This window comes from Pteropus alecto, unplaced genomic scaffold (genome assembly GCF_000325575.1).
Source record: "Pteropus alecto unplaced genomic scaffold, ASM32557v1 scaffold94, whole genome shotgun sequence".
In the NCBI taxonomy this organism is placed as follows: domain Eukaryota; kingdom Metazoa; phylum Chordata; class Mammalia; order Chiroptera; family Pteropodidae; genus Pteropus; species Pteropus alecto.
Genome location: NW_006437736.1, coordinates 7822875 through 7845962, shown reverse-complemented (window position 1 = coordinate 7845962; position 23088 = coordinate 7822875). Strand labels below are relative to the sequence as shown.

Here is a 23088-nt window from a genome sequence, read left to right as displayed (position 1 = left end):
CAATGAAAACATAATCTCTGGGGCTGTAACCCTGACATCCAGATCCAGGAAGATCAGAGAGTTACAAATAAAAAGTCAAAGTGACCCACAGCAAGGTATAAAAGTATCAAAAGTTAAAGACAAAAAGAATATTAAAAGGAAAAAAAAATTGTTACATACATACAAGGGAACCCTAATAAGACTCTCAAGAAAATTTTCAGCAGAAACTTTGCAGGCCAGAAGGGAGTAACATGATATATTCAAAGTATTGAAAGAAAAAAAGTCTCCACCAGGAATACTCTTCCTGGCAAAGCTGACCTTCAGAACTGAAAGAGTTTTCCAGACAAGCAAAGCTAAAGGAGCTCATCATGTCTAGAGCAGCCTTACCAGAAATGTTAAAGGGACTTCTTTAAGCTGAAACAAAAGGATGCTAATTAGTATTAAGAAAACAACCGAAACTATAAATCTCACTGGTAAAGGTAAATATATAGAAAAGGTAGTGGAATAATCACTTACAAAGCTAGTAGAAGGTTAAGAGACAAAGGTAGTAAAAATAATTATAATTACAATAATTAAGGGATACATAAGATAAAAAGATTAAATTGTGACATCAAATACATAAAACGTGGTAGGATCGTAAAAATATAGAGCTTTAGAATGCGATCCAGCTTAAGTTGTTATCAACTTAAAATAGACTGCTATAAATACAAGTTGTTATATGTAAGCCTTATGGTAACCACAAGCATTTAGATGGGTCTTATTTTTTAACCATTCGGCCACTCTATCTTTTGATGGGAGAGTTTAGTCAACTTACATTCAAAGTAGCTATTGATAAATGTGTACCAATTGCCATTTTGTTCATTGTTCTCTGGCTGTTTTGTAGTTCTTCTCTATTCCTTCTCTTGCTCTCTTCCTTTGTGGTTTGATGACTCTTTAGTGGTATGCTCAGATTCCTTTCTCTTTATATTGTGTATCTACTTTAGATTTTTGCTTATGATTACCAGACAAGCCTACAGCTCATGTCATACTCAGCGGTGAAAAGCTGAAAGCTTTTCCTCTAAGATCAGAAACAAGACAAGGAAGTTACCACTTTAATTCATCACAGTACTGGAAGATCTAGCTAGAGCAATTAAGCATGAAAAAGAAATAAAGGCATACAAACCAGAAAGGAAAAAGTAAAACTGTCACTATTTACAGATGACATATTATATGTAGAAAACCCTAAAGGCTACAAAAAACTGTTAGAACTAAAAAACAAATTCAGTAAAGCTGCAGATACGAAGTCAGTATATAAAAATCAGTTGTTTCTGTAATTAACAACAAACTATCAGAGAAATTAAATACATAATCCCATTTTCCATTGCACTAAAAAGAACAAAATACTTAGGAATAAATTTAACCAAGGTGGTGAAAGACCTATATACTGAAAACTATAAGACATTGATCAATTGACAACACAAATAAATGGAAAGATATTTTATGCTCATGTATTGGAAGAAATTTTTTTTAAATGTTCATACTACCCAAAGAAATCTCTGGATTCATTGTAATCCCTATCAAAATCTTAATGACATTTAACAATTCCAAACAAATCCCAAAATTTGTATGGAACTACAAAAAACCCCAAATAGCAAAAACAATCTTGAGAAAGAACCATAGCTGGAGGCATCACACTTTCTTATTTCAAACTATATTACAAAGCTGTAGTAATTAAAACAGTATGATATTGGCATAAAAACAGACATAAAAATCGATGAAACAGAATAGTGGGCCCAGAAATAAATGGTCATAAATGCATATATGGTCAGTTTATTTATGACAAAGGAGCCATGAATATACAATGAGGAAAGGACAATCTCTTCAATAAATGGTATTGGGAAAACTGGACAGCCACATATAAAAGAATGAAACTAGATTACTATCTATACCATACAAAAAAATTAACTCCATATATATTTAAAATTTGAACATAAGACTAATCAATATTTAAAATTTGAACATAAGACTGCAATCATAAAACTAAAAGTAAACATAGCTGGTAAGCTCTTTGACCTTGGTCTTGGTGATGATTTCTTGAATCTGACACCAAAAGCAAAGGCAACAAAAGGAAAAATAAACAAGTAGGACCACATCAAACTAAAAAGCTTCTGCACAGCAAAGGAAACCAAAAAAATGAAAAGGCTACCTACAAGATGGGGAAAATCTACTTGTAAATCATATATCTGTTAAGGGGCGAATATCCAAAATATATAAAGAACTCATATAACTCAATAACAAAAAAATAAAATTCAATTAAAAAATGGGCAGATGATCTGAATAGACATTTTTCCAGAGAAAGCATACAGAAGACAAGTAGGTACATGAAAAGTTGCTCAACATCAATAATCACCAAGAAATGCAAATCTAAATCACAATGAGCTATCATCTCGCACCTGTTAGAATGGCTATTATCAGAAGGTGATAAATAACTTTAGTGTTAGTGAAGATGTGGAGTAAAGGGAACTCTATGCTGTTGGTGGGAAGGTAAATTGGTGCAGCCACTATGGAAATAGTATGGAAGGGTCTCAAAAAATTAAAAATAGTACTATCATGTGAACCAGCAGTTCTACTTCTGGGTATTTTTCTGAAGAAAAACAAAAACACTAACTCAGAAAGATATCTGCACTCCCATGCTTATTGCAGCATTATTTATGATGTCTGTGACAGAAACAACCTGATCTAAGTGTCCATTGATGGATAAATGGATAAAGAAAATGTGATACACACACACAATGGAATATTACTCAGCCATAAAATAAAAGGAAATACTGCCATTTGTGACAACATGGATGAACTTTGAAGGCATTATGCTAAGTGAAATAAGTCAGACAGAGAAAAACAAATACTGTATGATCTCATTTGTATATGGAATCTAGAAACAAAACAAATGAAAAACCTAGACTCATAAATTCAGAGAACAGACTGGTAGTCACCAAACACTGGGTGTGGGAGAGGTGGGGAAAATGCGCGAAGACAGTCAAAATGTACCAATTCTCATTATAAAATAAGCAGGTCCTGGGGATCTAATGCACAGCCTGATGACTATAGTTAATAATACTGTGTTCATATTTGAAAGTTGCTAAGGGAGCAGATCTTAAAAGTTCTCATCGCAAGAAAAAAAATTTAATAGTAAATAAAGGTGGAACCCAGAGTGGAAGAGGATTGGGACTTTTATCCAAAGGGCATTTACTGAACTGGATAGACTGGAGCTTTGTTTTTCAAGACCTTACATGGTTAGAGAAGTTAAAGAGAAATGACGAGCCCTGTGAGTGTAAATCTAAACATACACTACATAAAACAACAACTGTATATTCATACTAGGGTCTATTTTATAGCAGTGGAACTAAATTCACTCCATGCAGCAGCACGGATGAATCTTCCGTGATAGTGAGGAAAAAAGCAAACCTCAAAAGATTACATACAGTATAACATCTTTTCTAGAAATTTCAAAAACAAAGCTATACAGTATAATATTAAAACACGAATATACTCATATATACGTAAATATGTTAATTATAAAAATGAAATTCAGGATAAGAGAAGAGAAAGGGATGGAGGAGCACAAAGGTAGTAGATATAAGTTCCTGGTCATGTTTTCATTCTTGGGTCACGTGGTGGATTTATGAGAGTTCATTATATAAGTATTAAGTAAATGTAAAAATTAGAGAAAATAAGAATATTAGACCAAGAAGGTTATAAGAATTATGATTAAGCCAGTTCTGTGCAAAATAATGTTATACGGAAATGCAAAGGCTCAAGAATAGTTAAGACACTTTTGAAGAACAAAGTAGAGATTTATCTTATGTTAGATATAATATAAAATTATAGAAATTAATCTGTGTAGTAGTGTCAGAGTGAACAAATAGAAAATGGAATAGAATTGAGAACTCAAAAATAAATTGCATAATAATTAAAGATGTAATCACAGATAACTCATACAGTATGAGTCCATTTATATAGAGTTCAAACCATAGAAAACTGAGCACTATTTTATTTAGGCACACTTGCATAAGTAGTATAACTGTAAAGAAAAGCAGAAGATTGCTGCAGCAGTACCTCTCGGCGTGTCTGAGATCGCCGGGGAGGCATTTCTAAGCCACTCGCCATGTTCTAAGGCTGAAGTTGAATGGGGTTACATGAGGTTCACTTATCATTCTGTCAAATGTATATACACTTTTATCATGGGAGTTAACTGTACCTGGTGCTAGAAAAATGTTTGCAAGGCAGTCATCCATTTCCTGAGAAGTAAAAGCAGCTTTAGAGAATGCACTAACTGAAATCAAAAGGGAACATCCCACTTTTCCCTCATGTAAAATTGAAGACAAGAAATGAAAAGTGTTACTTTCTGAAAACAACTCTGACTCACTTGAAAAAATTCCTCCAAACACTAATGCCACTGGGTGACATAGTGTCTTTGAAGGTACTAAACTAGAAGATTAGAGAAATAAAACTTTGATTTAATTGGCTTTGAAGCTTGGCTTCTGGCTGTTTTTACAGCAGAACAGGGGAGTGTTTTCTTTGTAGAAGTACCAGGGAACATGTAGCCAGTCATTATGCAAATAAATAGCACTGCACCAAAATCAGAGACTCGGGGCACAAATGACACCGGAGCATGGCCCTCCCTCGAAACTCTGCCTCATGGAAAGGCCAGCGGGATCAGGAATAGGCTGGAGCATGAACACAGAGCTCCACTTGCCACAATCATCTGCAAAATCATACAAGAAAAAAAGAGTCCAAATTTTAGAGCAGGGTGAGATGAAGACTCTAATTTTGATGACAGGGAAAACTGATGTCCAGAGAAGCTTCATGAATTACCTAAGATCATATCAGTCCGGCACACCTCAAACTTGGTTCCAGTGTGCTTTCCAAAATGAGTAATTCTGGAGCTGCAGGCAGCGAAGCAGATGACAGCCGAACTCATTGGCGTCGTCGAAGTTTAATTCCTTAAGGTAGCAATAAGGAATTCTCTAGAAAGAAACTTGACTTTATGGTACAATGACTTGAGAGAGTAGGAAAGCCAGAAACCTGGCTGGATTTCAAGGCTCCAGCAGTGTCATCCAGATACTGCCTCTCTGCTGGCCGTTTTGATTTATTGATTTTATTCTCAACCAGGCGCTCTCTACAGTTCGTGATGGCCACCAGCAGCTCTAGGTTTTTAACTTTCTGTGGGCTTAGTGATAATTCACTAAGTGATCATCCTAGCAGCAGTCCTGGTGATGAGTCTCACTGATCCAGTCTGGCTTACGTTCAGAGTCGGGGTCAGGGAAGGGGACAAAGTCTGTCCGACCCACATAGATGATTCCCCAGAGGAGAAGAGAGATTCTTTTATCAGAAGAAATGCTGGGCAACTAAAACGACAGATGTCTAGTAGTATACAGAGGCTTTCTAAGCTTTTCTCTCATGAATAAGAGCTACATTGTGGGAATGAACGCGATTTGGGAGTTGAGACAGTCACAGTTTGGAATGTAACCCTGTGCTGTACATTTGTAGATACCGAGACTACCGTGATCCTCCTCATTCACTGGTACCCTACGGCTACACACTGCAGTTCTGGCACGTCCTCGCTGCTCGCCTGGCTTTTATCATTGTGTTTGAGGTAAGTTTTCTCAACCGATTCCTTTATATCCTTTGACGCAATGAAGTAACTACAGTAATGAATGTATTTTGAGAACTTTCAATGTGATTGTTTGTGTCCAGATGTGGTATAATGATATTATAAACTTTTTCTTCCCTTTAATTAAAGTCTTTGAATTTTCCAAGAAATATTTGGAAGTCCTTTATTGTTGATTATTAATTAATAAGTCAGGAATCACTGGGCAAATTGTGGTTTTTTCGTCCCACTTCAAGATTCTGATCCATCATGTCTGTAGTTTGCCTTTCACAGGCCCTCCAAGATGATCTTGATGCAGGTGTTCAAGGACCATAGTTTGGAAAACATTGAACTGGGTATTACAAGTGGTAGTTTCTGGTTGTGTATCATCATGACATTACTTATGTTCAAGTACACAAATAACTATTAATGACCTAAGACTCAGAATAGACTTATAAAGCAAAATCTACCTAGTAATTACATGTATTGTGTGTCGATAGAAATATATTATCTATTTTCATCTTTTAAGAAAACTGCTGCTAAAAATAGTTTGTTTCTATAACTGTACTCATAGGAATTTTATCTCCTGTCACATATATTAAAGCCAAATTAATGCAAGCCAAGGCTGCCCTTTGGTTTGGACTAGAAGCTTCCTATACCTCCTTGAAACTATTCCATCACTTTTTTTTCCCCTTCACTCCAGGGAACCAAGAGAAGACAATACTAAGCTGTTCTTCCCTACGAATTAACTTGTCAATGGCTGAGTCCCTCTTTAAAGAAATTTTTAACCCATCACTGTCTTAAAATTTTTTAAACAAAATAGGAAAGGCATTGCGTTAAATTGTTATTTGGTTTATCGAGTAGAACTTTCCTTTTCAATATATTGTAATTTTTAAAAATACTAGAACTATATCAGAAAATCCTCTTAATTGGCAAGATCATAAGCTACCATGAATTACCAAATTTACCAACATTTCAGTAAAACTAAGAATACTTAATGGTGTCATTTGGACATGATTAATCTTTATTTAATACTTTAGAATTCTAAGGGCCTTTAAATTGTCATCTGGTACTTAGTGGTCACCATCATATAGGTGAACAGAAGTGACAGTGATTCTAGAGTTTCAGGTATTAGTATTTCGGGCAAAGAATTTGTGTTTACCCCACCCCACTCCCCGCTAAAAAAAGTTTCTTCCTGAATGATTACAGCCCTAGGCCCATTTATAATTCTTGCAATCCAGATTAGCAGAGCATTTAGCAATCCACAGAGCATCTTTAAACATTTTTCTACAATTTTCACAATACTTATTTTATAGATGAGCAAATTGGGGCCCAGAGTGACTTATGCTTAGGTAGACAGAAAGCTCTTTAGTAAAAGATACAAAATTTTGATGGGTTTTCTGATTCTGCAGTGTACGTGCTACTGACTCTCCTTTGCATTTTTTGACCATTTCTTCTCCATCTCCTTTTCTGACTCCTGTGTGGTACCATCAGACCAAGTTCAGTCCTCGCCTATCTCTGAGATCCTCTTTGCCAATACCCACCTCCCCTGGCCTCAGCCTACTTTCCAGGTACTCCAGAAGCTCCATATTGCTGGAACAAGAGAGTTCGTGAACCACCCCCCAGAGCTCTTTCCAGTTGAGGATGGACAGTAGACCTGACTATTGTGTTCTCCTCTGTGTTTTTAGCACCTCGTGTTTTGTATAAAGCACCTCATTTCATATCTGATCCCAGACCTCCCAAAAGATCTAAGAGACCGAATGAGGAGAGAGAAGTACTTGATTCAGGAGATGATGTATGAAGCAGAACTAGAGCGTCTCCAGAAGGAACGAAAAGAGAGGAAGAAAAACGGAAAAGCACACCACAATGAGTGGCCGTGACCAGGTTGGTGAGAGGTATGCTCATGGTCTGAAACCTCTCTTGGATTGGGAGAAGGCGCTTCCAACTCCCTGAGTCAAAGCTTGCCATTGTTCTACTGATAGGGATCAAAACAACTCCGCAGAAGCTTCCAAAACCAGCTTGTTTCATACTTTAATTGCAAAGTTAACTTCATCTTCCCTTCGCATACAACTCCCGCAACTCTTCTTTGCCTCCATGCCACACTCTGGCCCAGCAGTCAAGGTCTCATGAGTTAGCCTGGTGTCCCCTGAAATTAGCCTTCCTTTTCCTTCTACTCCAGCCTGGCTATTCACTTTAATATCCTCAGGGCAACATGCCTTTTCTTTCTGGTAAAGTCACCTTTTCATCTCACCTGGGGTGGCCTTCCCTCCATCACTGTTTATTGTTTCCTCCCGGGCTAATTCATGTCATGCCATACCCTGTAAGAGGCTCATCGGCCCATCAAGACTCACTACTCATAAATTTCTCTATTATTGTATCAGTACATGTATTGACATATATTGATCTGCATTGCTAATTTATGATTTTCAAATAGTTATCAGGCTTCCCTAGCACAATTGTAAGCATCTTGAGGAAAGATTCTGTGGATGGTAATTTATTTCCTCCAATTAGCTGTGTTAAGCACATGGCACCCATTAAATGCACATTCAGTTAATAAAGCTTGGATGGATTAAGGTTAAAAACATTGTAAGAAAGTTCAGTAATGTTTCCACATGTCTTATCAAAGAGTTCTTCTGAAACCTTCTCTTAGCAAGTCAATTACTAGCTGTGTGTCCCTGGACAAGACACTTAACTTCTCTGAGCCTCAGTCTCCTCAGAGATGGAATGATTAGACAAGCTCTCAGTTTTGATACTCTGTGAATCTAAGTGTAGCTTTTCTTTTGCTTTCCTTGCCCTTCATTTCTCTCTACTTGTTTGAAGAATAACTTTGAAAATATTTTCCAAAATTCAGCCTCTAAAAGAAAAACGAGATATACAAGGAAAAAAATATATTTTTCACTTTTTGTATAGGTTAAGATGGATATCTGCAGAGATGTTTGTTAAATTAGTGAAATTGTATCAAGCCAGATCTGTGATAAGAGTCCAGGAGGACTTACTATAAGTTGGATAGGAAGGTAGACTTGGCAGTCACCTAGACTCCAGGCCCAGAGGCCCTACTCTCAATTCCAAAGTAGACCTTGGCCTTTCGAAAGGCAAGAAATGTTTCGCTACTTAGCATTTTGCTATTTCCCAGGTCTGCTATTTGGCTATGTGACTTTGGGAAAATTAATTTTTCTGAGCCTGCTTATTTGGCAGAACTAACATGCAGTTCATATAGGCACTGTATGTGAAACATTTACAAAACAATAAAATGCTGTAGAATATTATACGGGATCGGTATTGTTAAGCACTGTGTTGTAGTCCACCAGATTCTAGACCTGGCTTTTTGCATTCTCTATCTATATGACCTGGGGTTGAACATTCATATGGAAATGATACATTTGCAAAAGTAAAGGAGTTGGACTGAACAATACTTTAAGAGCCTGTCCTGCTTTAACCTTCTGGGATTCTATAATTTACTGCATGTCCCTAGTCCCCGTACCCATTCTGATGTTCTCTTCTGGCTCTGGTCAGCCTTTGGAGGAGAAAGGCTGACTATCGCTTTGGTTGGCATAGGAGGCAGACATCAGTGAAAAGAATTGCTCCTGGGAGCTCCAGTGGCCAGAGACCAAGGCACAGGCAGTGGCATTATCCACATCTCAGGTTCGCTGGGCTGCACGGCCAGTAACCAATTGGGAGATTCTTCTGGCCTTATTGTTATGGGCTGCTTTTTCCCTAATGAGGCCATTTCTAATTTTTGCTTAAAGGTGTAGTGTTGCCTGTCTGTCTCTATTCCCCCGACAGTTGGCAGGATGTCACCTTACTTCAGGCTGCCTCTCTGATTCAGTCTGTAAAGTAGGCACAATAATATTTATAATATACATGACTCAGTTTGGGGTTACAAATTCCTTGAATGCCTTTGATTCATGGTAAGTACAAACCATTGCACAGTGTGTTCTTAAGCTGTCATGCATACGCAGGAGTTTAATGCCTTCTTTTCTCTTTCTAGGTAATTGTTCATTTCCAGTCCAAGGACCTGAATTCTGTTTACTTCTCTTGGCTGTGCAAAAGCACATTCACGTGAATGACTAAAATGCAACCGCAGTGCATGTCGCAGACATCGGCAGCAGCAGGGGGTCTTAAAGGACTGCCTGGGAAGTCACATTGCAGTCCTGCACACACTTGCTATCTGTTCATAGACCATTCCTGACCAGGCAAGCATGCACATCATGGGCAGTTACACTCTCAAGTTTTTAAAACCACGGGGAACTTGTATACTGGACCTGTTTTTCAGCCTGTTTGCTACCTTTTTTGCATTCTATCCCATGTGAATTTTACAGACACTGGGCTAAAAAGGGGATGTGGACACCTGGACACACATTCCTAGAATGTCATCATATGGTCCTAATTCCATGTCACCAAACAATACAAACAGGACCCTGTTTACAACTTTCTTTTTTTTTAATTTCAGATCTTTCTGAGATTATTATATATGACATATCTATAGCTATCTGTATGGCCATAGATTTCTGTGTGTACATATGTACAGTCATGTATTCTTACATATGTACATACAAATACAGAGATATATAAAGTACATAAAAATTCCTTACTTGTAAATAGCCAAAAGGTACTGACGTGAATGATGAATTTTCACATTTAAATAGTCATCAACATGAAGCCATGTTTAATGCTTGTATAATGTGATGCAATAAAATTTAAAATAAATTTATGCACATGGAATATTTGCAGCTGGGTCTTCTGAAATTCTGTTGTATTTCCTTCTCATAGAATAACAGGAATCACAGCACAGCGGGATCCTTAAAGAAAGGTCCATCACTCCCAAACACCCCTCAGAAATTGCTTTGCCCTGCAGAGAAACTTTCTTCCTAACCCACCTTTTCCATCTCATTTCCATGCTATCTTCTTAGGATACTAAGCTGACCAATTAGAAATCACTCAGAAGAGCTTGAAGAATGCCATTGACACACTTTGTTGAGGAAATGTGAAATATAGCCAGTGATACTTACAATGCTTTTGATTATCCTGCCTGCTGGTATACTCTAAGCTTGAGAAAGGGTCTGTCTGTCTGGGAAAAGTGTTTCTAAGCAAAGCCTGTTGTAATTACTCTTCTTCCAGAGACTGTAGAACTGCCCTTGAACCATGTTATCAACTTTCCTAGGCCAGCTGGGGAGAGGACAGCACTCTCATTACCCATCACCCATCCATCAAACACTGCCTCATTTGGGCTGTGGGTTCACATTTTCTAGGATAGACCATATGTTAGGTTACAAAAGAATTCTTAGCAAATTCAAAAAGGTTCAAATACCAGGTGTCTGCTCTGACCACAATAGTATGAAACTAAAAATCAGTAACAGGATAGGAATAGGAAAATTCACCAATACAAGCATACATTGTTTTATTATGCTTTGCTTATTGGATTTCATAGATCTGTGTACTTTACAAGTTGAAGGTAACACCCTCCACTGATTCAGTGAGACAAAAAGATTATGATTCACTGAAGGCTCAGGTGTTAGCATTTTTTAGCAGTAAAATGCTTTTAATTAAGGTATGTACATTTTTTAGATATAATGCTATTGCACACTTAATAGACTACAGTTTATTGTAAACGTAACTTTTATAATGCTCTGGGAAACCAAAAAATTCATTTGACTTGCTTTATTGTGATATTTGCATTATTGTGGTAGTCTAGATCTGAATCCACAACATCTCTGAAGTTTGTTTGTGGAAATTACAACTCTCCTGAAAAAAAACAATAGATCAAAAAAGAAATTAAAGAGAAAATTAAAAATTATCTTGAAAGAAACAAAAAATAGAATTCAACATAATAGAATTTATAGGCTGCAGTTAAAGCATTTCCAAGAGTTTATAGCCTTAAATGCCTATATTAATCATTAATAAACAAGGAACATCTCAAATAGACAACCTAACTCTACACCATAAGGAACAAGAACAAACTGAGCCCAAATTTAGCAGAAGGAAGGAAATAATAAAGATTACAGCATAAATAAATAGAGAAGAGAAAAACTATAAAAACACAAACAGTTGGCTTTTTGAAAAGATAAAAAAAATTGACAAAGCTAAACTAAGCACAAAAGAGAGAACCAAAATTAACAAAACTACAAATGAAAAAGGAGACATTACATCTGAATCCATGGAAATACAAAGAATCAGAAGAGGCTGCTAAGAACAATTATGTGCCAACAAATTGGACAACCCAGAAGAAATAGATAAATTCCTAGAAACACAACCTACCAAGACTAAATCATGAAAAAATAGAAAATCCGAACAACAACAAAAACTGAACAGACTAATTACTAGTAAAGAGATTAAATCAGTAATCAAAACTCTTCCAAAAAGGAAAAGCCCAGGACTAAATAGTTTCACTGGTGAATTTTACCAAACATTTAAAAAATGTCAATCCTCAAACTCTTCCAAAAAATGGAGTACTTCCAAACTCATTTTGTGAGGCCAGCAATACCCTGATACCAAAGCCAGAAAAAGACACTACAAGAAAATAAAGTCAGAGGCCAACGTTCCTGATGAATAAAGATGCTGAAATTCTCGATAAAATAGGAGCAAACCCAATTTAGCAGCATGTTAAAAGGATCATTTACTATGATCAAAGTGGGATTTATCCCTGGGATGCAAGAAGTTTTAACATGCACAAATCAATAAATGTGATATATCACAATAAAAAATTTTTAAATCGTAGGATTATATCAATAGATCCAGAAAAGGTTCGACAAAATCCAACATCTGTTCATAAAACCTCTTAACAAATTAGGCATAAAGGAATATACCTCAACATACTAAAAGCCACATATGACTATCCTAGCTGAAAGATTTTCCTCTAAGACAAAGGAGTCCATTCTCACAACTCATATTCAACATAGTATGAGAAGCATAGCTAGATCAATCAAGCAAGAAATAAAAGGCATCAGAAATGCAAAGAAAGTAAATTTCTAATTTTCAGAGGACACAATTCTATATATAGAAAATCCTCTACCCAAAAAACCTGCTAGAACTAATAAAATTCAGTAGAGTTGCAGAATACAAAATTAACAGAAAATCAATAGCATTTCTATACACTAACAAATGATCTCGATCCCATTTACAATAGCAACAAAAACAATACAAATAAATTTAACTAAGGAGGTGAAAGATCTTTATGCTGAAAACTATAAGACAGCAATGAAAGAAATTGCAGACATAAATTGAAAAATATTCTGTGTCCATGGATTAGAAGAGTGAAAATTGTAAAAATGTCCATGCTTCCCCAAGCTACCTGCAGATTAATGCAGTTCCTATCAAAATTCCATCGGCATTTTTAACAGAAGTACAAAAAAATCCTAAAATGTATATGGAACCACGAAAGACCCTGAATAGTAGACGTAATTCTGAGAAAAATGAACAAAGGAGGCATGACATTTCTTGATTTCAAGCTATATTAAAAACCCATAATAACCAACAGTATGGTATTGGCTTAAAAACAGACACATAGACCAAGAGAACAAACCAGAGAGCCCAGAAATAAATTGATGCATATACAGTCAACTAATATTTGCCAAGAGAGTCAAAAATACGCAATGGAGAGAACACAGTATCTTCAATAACTCATGCTGGAACAATTCATGTAAAAGAATGATGCTAGACCCCTTTCTTATACCACTCACAAAAATTAACTTGAAATGGATGTAAGATTGGAAACCATAAAACTAGAGGAAAACATAGGAAAAAAGATCCTCGATATAGGTCTTAGCAATGATTTTTTTCAATATGACACCTAAAGCACATGCAACGAAATCAAAAATAAATGGGACTACATCAAAGTAAAATGCTTTTGCTCAGCAAAAGAAATGATCAAAAACTGAAAGACAACATAAGAATAAAAATTTCAAATCTTCTAAAAATAGAAACAATATTTTCAAACCATATATCTGATAAGGTGTTAATATCTAGAATATATAAAGAACTCATACAACTCAATAACAAAAAATCCAATTAAAAATTGACCAGAGGATCTGAATAGACATTTTTCCAAAGATGACATACAGATTGCCAACAGGTAAGTGAAAATACACTCAACATCACTAATCAGTGAAATGCAAATCAAGCCCACAAGGAGATATCACCTCACATCTATTAGAATGGTTATTATCAAAAAGGAAATAAGTGTTGGCAAGAATGTGGAAAAAAGGGAATTCCTGTGCACTGTTGATGGTAATGTAAATTGATTCAGCCACTATAGAAAAACATTATGGAGGTTCTTCCAAAATTAAAACTAGAACTATAATTTGAATTAGCAATTTCAGGAGACCCCTAGGGGTCTCCAACCCCTAGGTTATGGATCGGTACCGGTCTGCATAACAGGAGGGGAGGGGAGGGTGAGTGAAGCTTCATCTGTATTTTTGCAGCTGCTCCCCAGCGCTAGCATCACCGCCTCAGCTCCACCTCAGATCATCACGCATTAGATTCTCATAGGAACACCGGTCTCTGGTGCCAAAAAATTGAGGACCACTGAGCAATTCCACTTCGGGGTATTTATCCAAAGGAAACAAGAATACTTACTCAAAAAGATATCTGCACCCTTATGTTCATCACAGCATTATTTATAACAGCCAAGACATAAAAGCAATCTAAGTGCATCGATGGATGAATGGATAAAGAAAATGTGATCTATATGTACATATACAAAGAAATATTCAGCCATAAAAAAGAAGAAAATCTTGGAATTTGTGACAGTGGTGGACCTTGAGTGCATTATGCTAAATGAAATAAGATAGAGAATAAATAGGGTACGATCTCACATGTGGAATCTTAAAAAAAAAAGCAAAGCTAAACAAAAATTGTCCTCATAGATACAGAGACCAAATTTTGTAGTCAAAGGAAGGGGGAGATGCAGATGAAGGTGGTCAAAAAGTACAAACTTCCAGTTATAAATAAGTCTCGGGGATGTAATATGCAGCATGGTGACTATAGTAAATACTGTATTGTAGCTTTGAAAGTTGCTGAGAGTAGATCTTAAAAGTTCACATCATAAGAAAAAACATAACTGGTGATGAATGCTAATTAGACTTACTGTGGTGATTATTTTGCAATATATACAAATATTAAATTATTATGTAGAACACCTGAAACTAATATAGCGTATGTCAATTAGATCTCATTTTAAAAAGATAAGTACTAGGGATGTAATGTAAAATATAATGGCCATAATAGTTAACACTGTTGTATGGTATATCTGAAAGTTGTTAAGAGAGTAGATTTAAGATTTCTCATCATAAGGAAAACTTTTTTCTTCATTTGTACCTATATGATAGATATTAACTAAACTTACTGTGTAATTACTTCACAATATATTTAAGTCAAATCATTTGCTGTATACTTTAAATTTATACAGTGCTGCATGTCAATTATATCTCAATAAAAGAGATTGTTTATTGGATAAATACATGCAAAAACAATATAATCAAAATATTAGAATAATTTTATGATGAACTTTGTTTCCCTGTCTTGATTGTGGAATATTTTAAATATCATTAATAATGAGTATGCCATAATTTGAGGATTTTCTAATCTACCTAATCTTATGAATGTTCATAAGACTCAAATATTAGAAATATCCTACTTCTACACTATAATTTTCATTAAAAACTTGGCTGTCTGGATCCCTCATGAAAGTAGTGACTCTGGATATAAAGTTATCCAAATAATTAGCAAGGTGGAGGGATTAATCTTGAAACTGGCAACTTTTTATTTTACCCGATATTTTTAAATTGAAATCTTTCTATAAATGTACCATACACTTTCTAGTAATATACAGTACAGGCATATTGAGAATATAGCAAACGCCCCTGCCAGGCAGCAAACTCTCCTAGATTCAACATTGCCAAACCTTGAATGATTCTCAGGGAAGTTCTGGTCAAAGTCCTAACTCTGAATCCTGGCCTTCAAAGCTGGCTACTCACACAAACTTCTTCCGCATCAGTTCCAACTCCATGCTAACCAGGTCCATTTCTTCACGTCCCCCAGAAGAGCACACTCCTTCGCTCCTTCCAAAGTTTTGCTTATACTCTCCCCTCCATGCCCACACTTCCTGACAAAACATATTTTCTCTCTTCTTTGTCTATTCAGATCATCACCAGCTTCAAGGTCTAGCTCAAACTCCAACTATCCACCAAGTACATCTCCCAGCAAGTCCTGTCCACTGGGCTCTCTCTGATCAGAATTCTCCTATTGCACAATCGCCCCACTCGGACTCTCTCTTTAGCTAGTACAGCATATCTGTCTTATATCCTCAGACAGCTTGTAAGGGATAGAGGTCAAGAACCCCACCCTCACCTTCCCCAATGCCTAACAGAGTGTGATGCCTACAAGGCAAATTTTCAGTGCTTAAAAAAAAAAAAAAAAGAATCTAAAAGAGATTTTACTTATAGCATGCAATCAATTTAAACTCATTTTCCTGTAAATCTATTTCAACATGAAAGAGCCAAGTGTCTTAAGACTAGAGTCTTACACTTGGCTCTTTATATAATCTACTTGAGTGAAGAAATTAAAGTCACTCATTTAAGTGCCAGCTATTGTTTTTTCCCCAGCAAGGACACTAATTTCCCCCAGATTGCCAACTGGCTGTCTGGATTTAGATACCAATTTTATAATATTTCAATGACAAAAAAATTAAGGCAGGCTTGCTCAACAATGTTCCTATTGTATGACTGATTTTATATACATAATGTACTCAATTTGGATCCCATTCATCTGGCATGGAGAGGTAAATACTAAAAAGCTGTTATCCATGGGACCCCATGCACAGCTGCATCAGCCTGTCTAGAATTAGTCCACAAGGAGGTAATTTTAACAGTCATTAATTCAGATTTCACTAATTAGAAGCAGTGATCATTTGGAAGGGCTGAGGTCCAATATGCAAAGCAAATGCTGTGATCGAATAGAGTAAATATTCAAACCATTTTCAAACAAATCATTTATATAGTTTATTTGCTAATCATAAACCCAGTTTGTTTTTCCTAATTATCATTATTTAGCCCGGCAGTTCTCTAACTCTAGCATGCATTAGAATCACCTGGACCCTTACCACCGCCATTTCTGATTTAGGAGGTCTAAGGTGGGCCCAAGAATTTCAATTGCTACAAGTACTCAGGTGGTGCTGATACTGTTAGTTGGGCAACGCTCTGAAAACTACGATCTAGTTAATATTTGCCATAATTTGAATTATTTTAATATACTCTACAATTCAAGCTGAACTTGATCAGTTTTACCTGACCGTATAATATTTTAGAGAATAGACCCTAGTCAAAAGGTAGGTGGGTAGCAATTTCAAACGATAGCAGTATCAGTTAATCACAACATACAGTATGAAGTACTGTTACTGCAGATACCCAGCTGAGAAGAGCACTGGGCCTTTCTTAAAAGACTAGGTCAGTGCCATACAAAGGTTCTTCACTCTGACCTGCACTTTGTATTAGCCCAAAAACCTGACAAGAAGTCCTACTAACTCCAGCTCCCACTCTCAGCAGTTTAGGAGTGAGCTTACACCAATATGTACAGTGGAACAAAAATATTAGGATTATGGACTCTGGAGTCAGACGAAACTAAGTTCAGAAAAAACAAGTGATTTAAATTCTCTAAAATGCAGTTACTTCATGAAGTGGACACCGTAGGACACTGCAGAGATCCCCCTTCAGGGAAGGATGCTTCGCTCCAGCCGCTGGGAATGGTATTGGCAAGGGAGCCTTCCTCTCTCTGCCCCTTCTTGAGTGTCTCACTGCAGAGATCACCTGGTCCAAGACCACTCCCCTTCCCGTGACAGCCATCAGTGACTAATTGATGCAGGAATATGAAAGCCTGGCTAACTTGGCCCACCTTGAGATAACTCTGAAGGGCTCCTCTCAGTTCAATCTCTGTGAGAAGATTGTCCTTGGATCTGCTTTCCAGTTCAACCTCTACCTCTGCCCAAACCTGCTTCCGTCATCTTCCTTCTGCAGGTGTTGACCATAAAGACACTCCTTCATAAATGTTAAACATATTAAACTCCATCTTAGACTCTGCTTCCCAGGGAATCAAACCTATGACACTCATTTAAAAACAAACAAGCAAGCAAAAAGGTGGATAAAAACTCTAAGAGGCAGGAATTGTATGGATTCATTCATTCAGCAAATACTTACTGGACCATATTCTGATCTGCATGCTAAGAATACAGCAGTGAACACAGGTGTTGATGTTTAAGAGATCACAAAAAGCATTAAGAGGTTGAAACCAATTTTTAGCTATAGTATTGACTACGTGCTATAAAAAGAGAATAGTTCTCTCTCCCATCACCACTCCCCATCTGATTAGATTTTTTAGTTGTCTAAGATTATAATATACAATATTCATGTTGTGTTCAGAAACCATAAAATCCTTGATTTTCAGACTAAATAGGTCTCAGCCTTTTTGCGCCTAATTCCCGTATGGGTTTCCTTCCTATGTCATGCTGCTCTTCTGCTTCACTAGGTTCAAACTGTGAGGCTAAATTCCTATTTGCCTGGATACCTCATTTAGCAATTTTTGCTTCTGTGCTCATGAAACATGGTAGCCTCTCTAACACCCCAAAGGCCACATGCCTGCCCAGATATAACACTCAGCTATGAATTTATTGGGATCTTGTGGCTCGAAGCTCTAACCAAGAAAAAGGCACAGGTTTTGTTGATTTTCAAATTCCACAAACCTATGGTGATTTGCTGTGGCCATCCCAGGGCCCAGCACACGGAATAGGACTCAGAGACCCTTCCGCAGAGACTCACGAATATATTAACTCTCATTGCTTCCCTCTAACCTTTTCAGCATCTGGAATCCATTTCTACTCCAGGGGTTTGAGAACCTAACTCTTACCTTCATTAATTATATTCAATTTGACATTTGTCCCAAGAACAGAAGACTGCAAAGACACTTGTAGAGAGTTTATTTAGCAAGTTGAAAAATTAGAAATACAACCATGTTTTACAGTATATGTTCAAGTCTCTTCATTTTTTTTCACAAACAATGGGCACACAACTTAAATGTAAAAGTAAATTTTACTGTGAATTTTTAGTAACTAAAAATGATCATGTACTCAGTTGACTTAGTATCAACTATTGTTATTGGAAAAAACGCAGAATTTCCCATAAGAACAGAGAGTAACTTCCCCCATCTCAGCTTCCATCCCTGACCCCTGTATCTACATCATGGACAGACACTCAGCTGTTAACAATAAACTATACTTTCTAGGGTATTTATAATTAAAACAATATTGTGAAATCTTCATATTCGTATACTTAATATTTCCTTCATTCCAATGTGTCTTAATGTTGGAAATCACAATGGGAAACAAAACCCTCTTAAAAGTTGTTTTCATAATTATTCACAATTCTATAGTCCTTAATATTTTTTAAATGCTGTGGACATACATGGTCATTGTTCTGCATCGTAATATTCCATATGCTAGCGACATTTACTCTACATCTGTAGATGAGAAAGATCAGACAGAAGAGTCATGGCAATCTCCTTAAAGGAACATAACCAGGGTGTGTGACTTCTGGACAATCTAGATTGCAACCTTACCTCCTAGGGTAGAATTTCTCAGATTCTCAAATTTCTCAGATTCACCACTATCGATTTTGAGGGCAGGACCATTTTTTTGTTGTGGAGAAGAGGGGCTGCCCTATGCATCACAGGAAGTTTAGCAGCATCCCTGAATCCTATCTACTAGCACCGTCTCACTAGCTGTGACAACCAAAAATGTACCCAGATACTTCCAAATGTCCCTTGAGGTACAAAATTGCCCCACTGAGAACCATTGGTCTAGAGAGAAAATGACTCCATAATAAGCAACTAAATAAATGAATATACATTTATACTGTTTTATATCCTATATATAAAACTTTCATTTCTCTATGGAGTGAATATGATTGGCCTATAGTTTTCTTTAAAGTTTACATTCTCTCTGGTAGAATAATCCTGATTTCTAAATATATTTTAATGGCACATATATTTTAGAGAAAGAACTATCTCAACATTATTACATTGCAAATTATTAACAGATTGTCTTTTTTTTTAAACTAGCAAATGACTTTGGTCTCAAATTTTCATTCTCAAACATATTGAAATTTTAAATAACGCTATTTGAGTTAATAAAGTGCTGTCTGATCTTCTATACTCACAGTATTTCTGTGAGGTAGGTAAGTATTTAGTGTTATGTTCCATCATTAGAGGAGATTAAGGATAAAGTCAAGGTCATACAATTCGTCAGTGGCAAAATAAAAATAGACAATTTGCGTGGCTCTTCCCTCCTGTTACGGTTATTGTGATTAAAAATAATTAAATACATTAGATTGCTTAATTTACATTATAATATATTAACATTTTATCTCTATATGATTTTGCCCAAAGATTTAAATAAAATAAAATGTTTAACAATAACATCACTTTGATTTCTTAAGAATTTTATCTGGCACTCTTACGTGTTTCTAAAAGTAAAATACAAATGGTTCGTAATATCACAAATGTATACTTTGTTAAAAGAAAGTAGACAAGAATGTATGTACCATATCTCTCATTAAGAATACATTGCCAAAACATAAAATGTTAGAAGCCAGAATGAAAAAAAGTCAAGGGAAAAAAAGAATACATTGCAAAAACACTTGGCAATCAGATAAGAGATAAAAATTATTTAAATAACCTGATTTTGATTTCCAAAATTGAAGAATTCTACATATTTATGCATTTAAAATTATTAAATAAATAACAATAGTTCAAATCACACTCACATAAAACAAATAAGATTGTATCTTCTTACTCATTAAAACATTATGGAAAGATTTACAAAGTTCGATGTATGCTTACAAATACATTAATTAAAAATAACATCCATACACATATGAATATATGAATACATGGCTAATTTAAACTATATAAATCTCTTTGCTTTAGATAAATGCTACTTCCTATTTTTTATTTCTTAATGTTTTCAATTGGCAACCTCTAAATGTACAGAGCATGATTAACTAAAAATCAGAAAATAAGCAAAAAATTATGTAATTATAAAATATTATAATGTACCTAAGTATTTCTTAAATTACTATTTTAAAACATCATAAAGCTAAAAAAAACCTCTAAACAAAATCTAATGTGGGTACTACAGAAAAAAAGTTATTGACGAAAGCCTTATCAAAGCAAAATAAACAAAATAAACTTTGAGACTTGAAATTTTATAATATGAAACGAAGCATATATTTAGTAATTCCAGAATAGAAAATAAAAATAATAGTGTTTGCCTATGTAATTTAGCTCTTTAACTAGGTGACTATACTAGAATTCAAGAATTCTAAGTATATGTACCATTAAATTTAATTGATTGCAAAGTAGTTGACATTCAAAAATACAACTTAATAGCATTCAATATAATCATCTAACTCCATGAAACTTAACCATTTAAATGATGTAAATGTTCTTGGATCACCAAATCCATGAGTACCTATGTTGAAAGTACTTTAGTCAGTATCAGGCTCATGGCTGTTTATAATGTAGAGGCTTGGGCTTAGTGAACCAGGATATGGGTTAGCATGATTCACATAGGGTGTCTAAGACATGTGCATGCCGAAGACAATAAACAGGAAATTAGAAAGGCAAGTAAAGGTAAAGTGCACAACAAAATCAAAGTTGATGGGTCGGAAACTAAGAATGCAGATAGGAACCAGAGTCGAAGAAAAACAATATAAGCAGCCAGTAGCCAGGAACCTTAGAAAATAAGCAAAAAAGCACAAGAATAGATGCATATAACCAAGACCTTGATCATTGGGCCCACGTTCTGTCTTAAACATGATGCTTACCTCATTCTTGAGCCAGAATTTGTTCCAAGGCTAATATGTGCCCTGGGCTAATAGGGTTGATGAGATGCAAAGACATACACAACACAGGTGGGTCGCCTCATTGCTCCCTAAGAACAGAGTATGTAGTAGGAGGGAGAAAAGCTCTTTTTGATATTAGGTACAATTCTGGCAAGCCTCTAAACTTATATGATAGCACCAAATGCTTGGTAAATATTTGTAATAATGCCTGAATTTAATATGCTTATGACCATCAAGTATGTGTGTATTAGCCTTTTCAGCGCATATATGTAGTCATAACTTTCACAATCACAGCTTTAAGGTAATAAAAGAGAAATGGAAATGCTGATGCTGAAACTCTTAACTTCAGAGTAGCATTGATTAATAAGTGTAGTTAAGTGAAAAAGTCAGGACTTTCACAAAAACATATCCCCCCAAAAGTGTCCCCCCATACGCTCGTGATAGGGGGGGAAAAAAAAGTCTAAACCTGATCCAATTATGTTAGAAAACATGTAAAACTAGGATACTGTACGATCATCTAGTATTACGGCTGCTTCACAAATGAGTCCCATTGATCTTGCCACTTTGATCTGTTAAGTTCAATTCAATGTGGTTGAAAGCAGGATTATCAGTTCCACCATCTTCTACTGTATGAGATTTATAGCTTAAAACATGCTTCTTCTAAAAGAAAATGTTAACACAGTGATTAGAAAAAAGAAACTGTTCATTCATTCAATTCTAAATAATTGTTACTACTGCTTTTCTTTCTCTAAATCTGCTTTGTAGTCTACTGAGGGTGAGATATACAACAAAAACAGATCATCAAATAGAGCAAATACCTTCCTTGTCCATCAGAGTTCAAAAGTTTGAAGACCAACTAGGAGTCTATCTAGGTGATAAAAACAGTCTTATCAATTTGAGAAAAAACAAGGCCAACTTACTTTCTTAAAAATGTCAAACTTGAATAAAATATCCTCTTTGGTTAATAGAAATCTGCCGTCTATGTTTTGTTTTCTTCCTCCTGAAAAATACATTATTTACATTGTTAAAAAGACACCTGTAACTACCCCGTGACAGTCTATCATACAGGCATTTAGCTTGTGCACATTCAATTCTATGTGCTCATAAAACACAAAGAGAATAAGAATCTTTTAAATAGTTCTGGAGACAGTCCACCGTTTCTCTTCCCTCAGTCAGTCTCATATTCTGCAAGGCTCTCCTTGTGATAAATGAGTTCAGTGTTTAAAGATAAATGCAAGCCAACTGCTTCATCTGGTACTCAACTAGAGAAAGAGTCGTCTGGCTCAATATTGGTGGAGAAACTGGTTTAAAAGCATCCTTCATGATCTATCAATAAAATATCAAACCATCTGCCTCTGCTCCAGACAGTGGAGTTGCCTTTCCCCAATTTTTGTGGCTGTGAATGTAGATGTGCGTGAAGAAATGTAGGAAATTATGAATTGTTAAATAAATTATTTCAGTGAAAATCAGTATGATGATTCATGTTTGATCCAATTCCTCTTCCCTAAGGTTTTGCTTGATAAAAATTATTCTTTGGTTTGGTATTTTATTTGTGGATCAAAGAGGATGCTTTAAAAACTGTGTATCAAAGAGCGG

At 35.8% G+C, this 23088-nt stretch overlaps 2 protein-coding genes across 16 annotated transcripts in view; one reads left to right on the top strand and one right to left on the bottom strand.

The window, feature by feature from the left end:
- ANO4 (anoctamin 4) overlaps positions 1 to 10338 on the top strand; it is a 332447-nt gene extending 322109 nt beyond the window's left edge. For 10 of the 15 annotated variants that reach the window (XM_025048732.1, XM_025048728.1, XM_025048735.1 and 7 more), the window contains 3 exons: positions 5509 to 5614; positions 7297 to 7492; positions 9597 to 10327. In XM_025048732.1, coding sequence (XP_024904500.1) covers positions 5509 to 5614; positions 7297 to 7488 — 298 coding nt within the window. In that variant the 3' untranslated portion in view covers positions 7489 to 7492; positions 9597 to 10327. Of the gene's footprint in view, positions 1 to 5508; positions 5615 to 7296; positions 7504 to 9596 lie in introns of those variants that run through there. The other 5 variants (XM_025048733.1, XM_025048727.1, XM_006914557.2 and 2 more) reach the window with 3 other exon arrangements.
- An 8214-nt stretch (positions 10339 to 18552) lies between these two features.
- SLC5A8 (solute carrier family 5 member 8) overlaps positions 18553 to 23088 on the bottom strand; it is a 48921-nt gene continuing 44385 nt past the window's right edge. Inside the window, exons 14-15 of the mRNA XM_006914554.3 lie at positions 22413 to 22492; positions 18553 to 22152 (exon numbers count right to left, since the gene is read on the bottom strand). Coding sequence (XP_006914616.1) covers positions 22027 to 22152; positions 22413 to 22492 — 206 coding nt within the window. The 3' untranslated portion in view covers positions 18553 to 22026. The remainder of the gene's footprint in view (positions 22153 to 22412; positions 22493 to 23088) is intronic.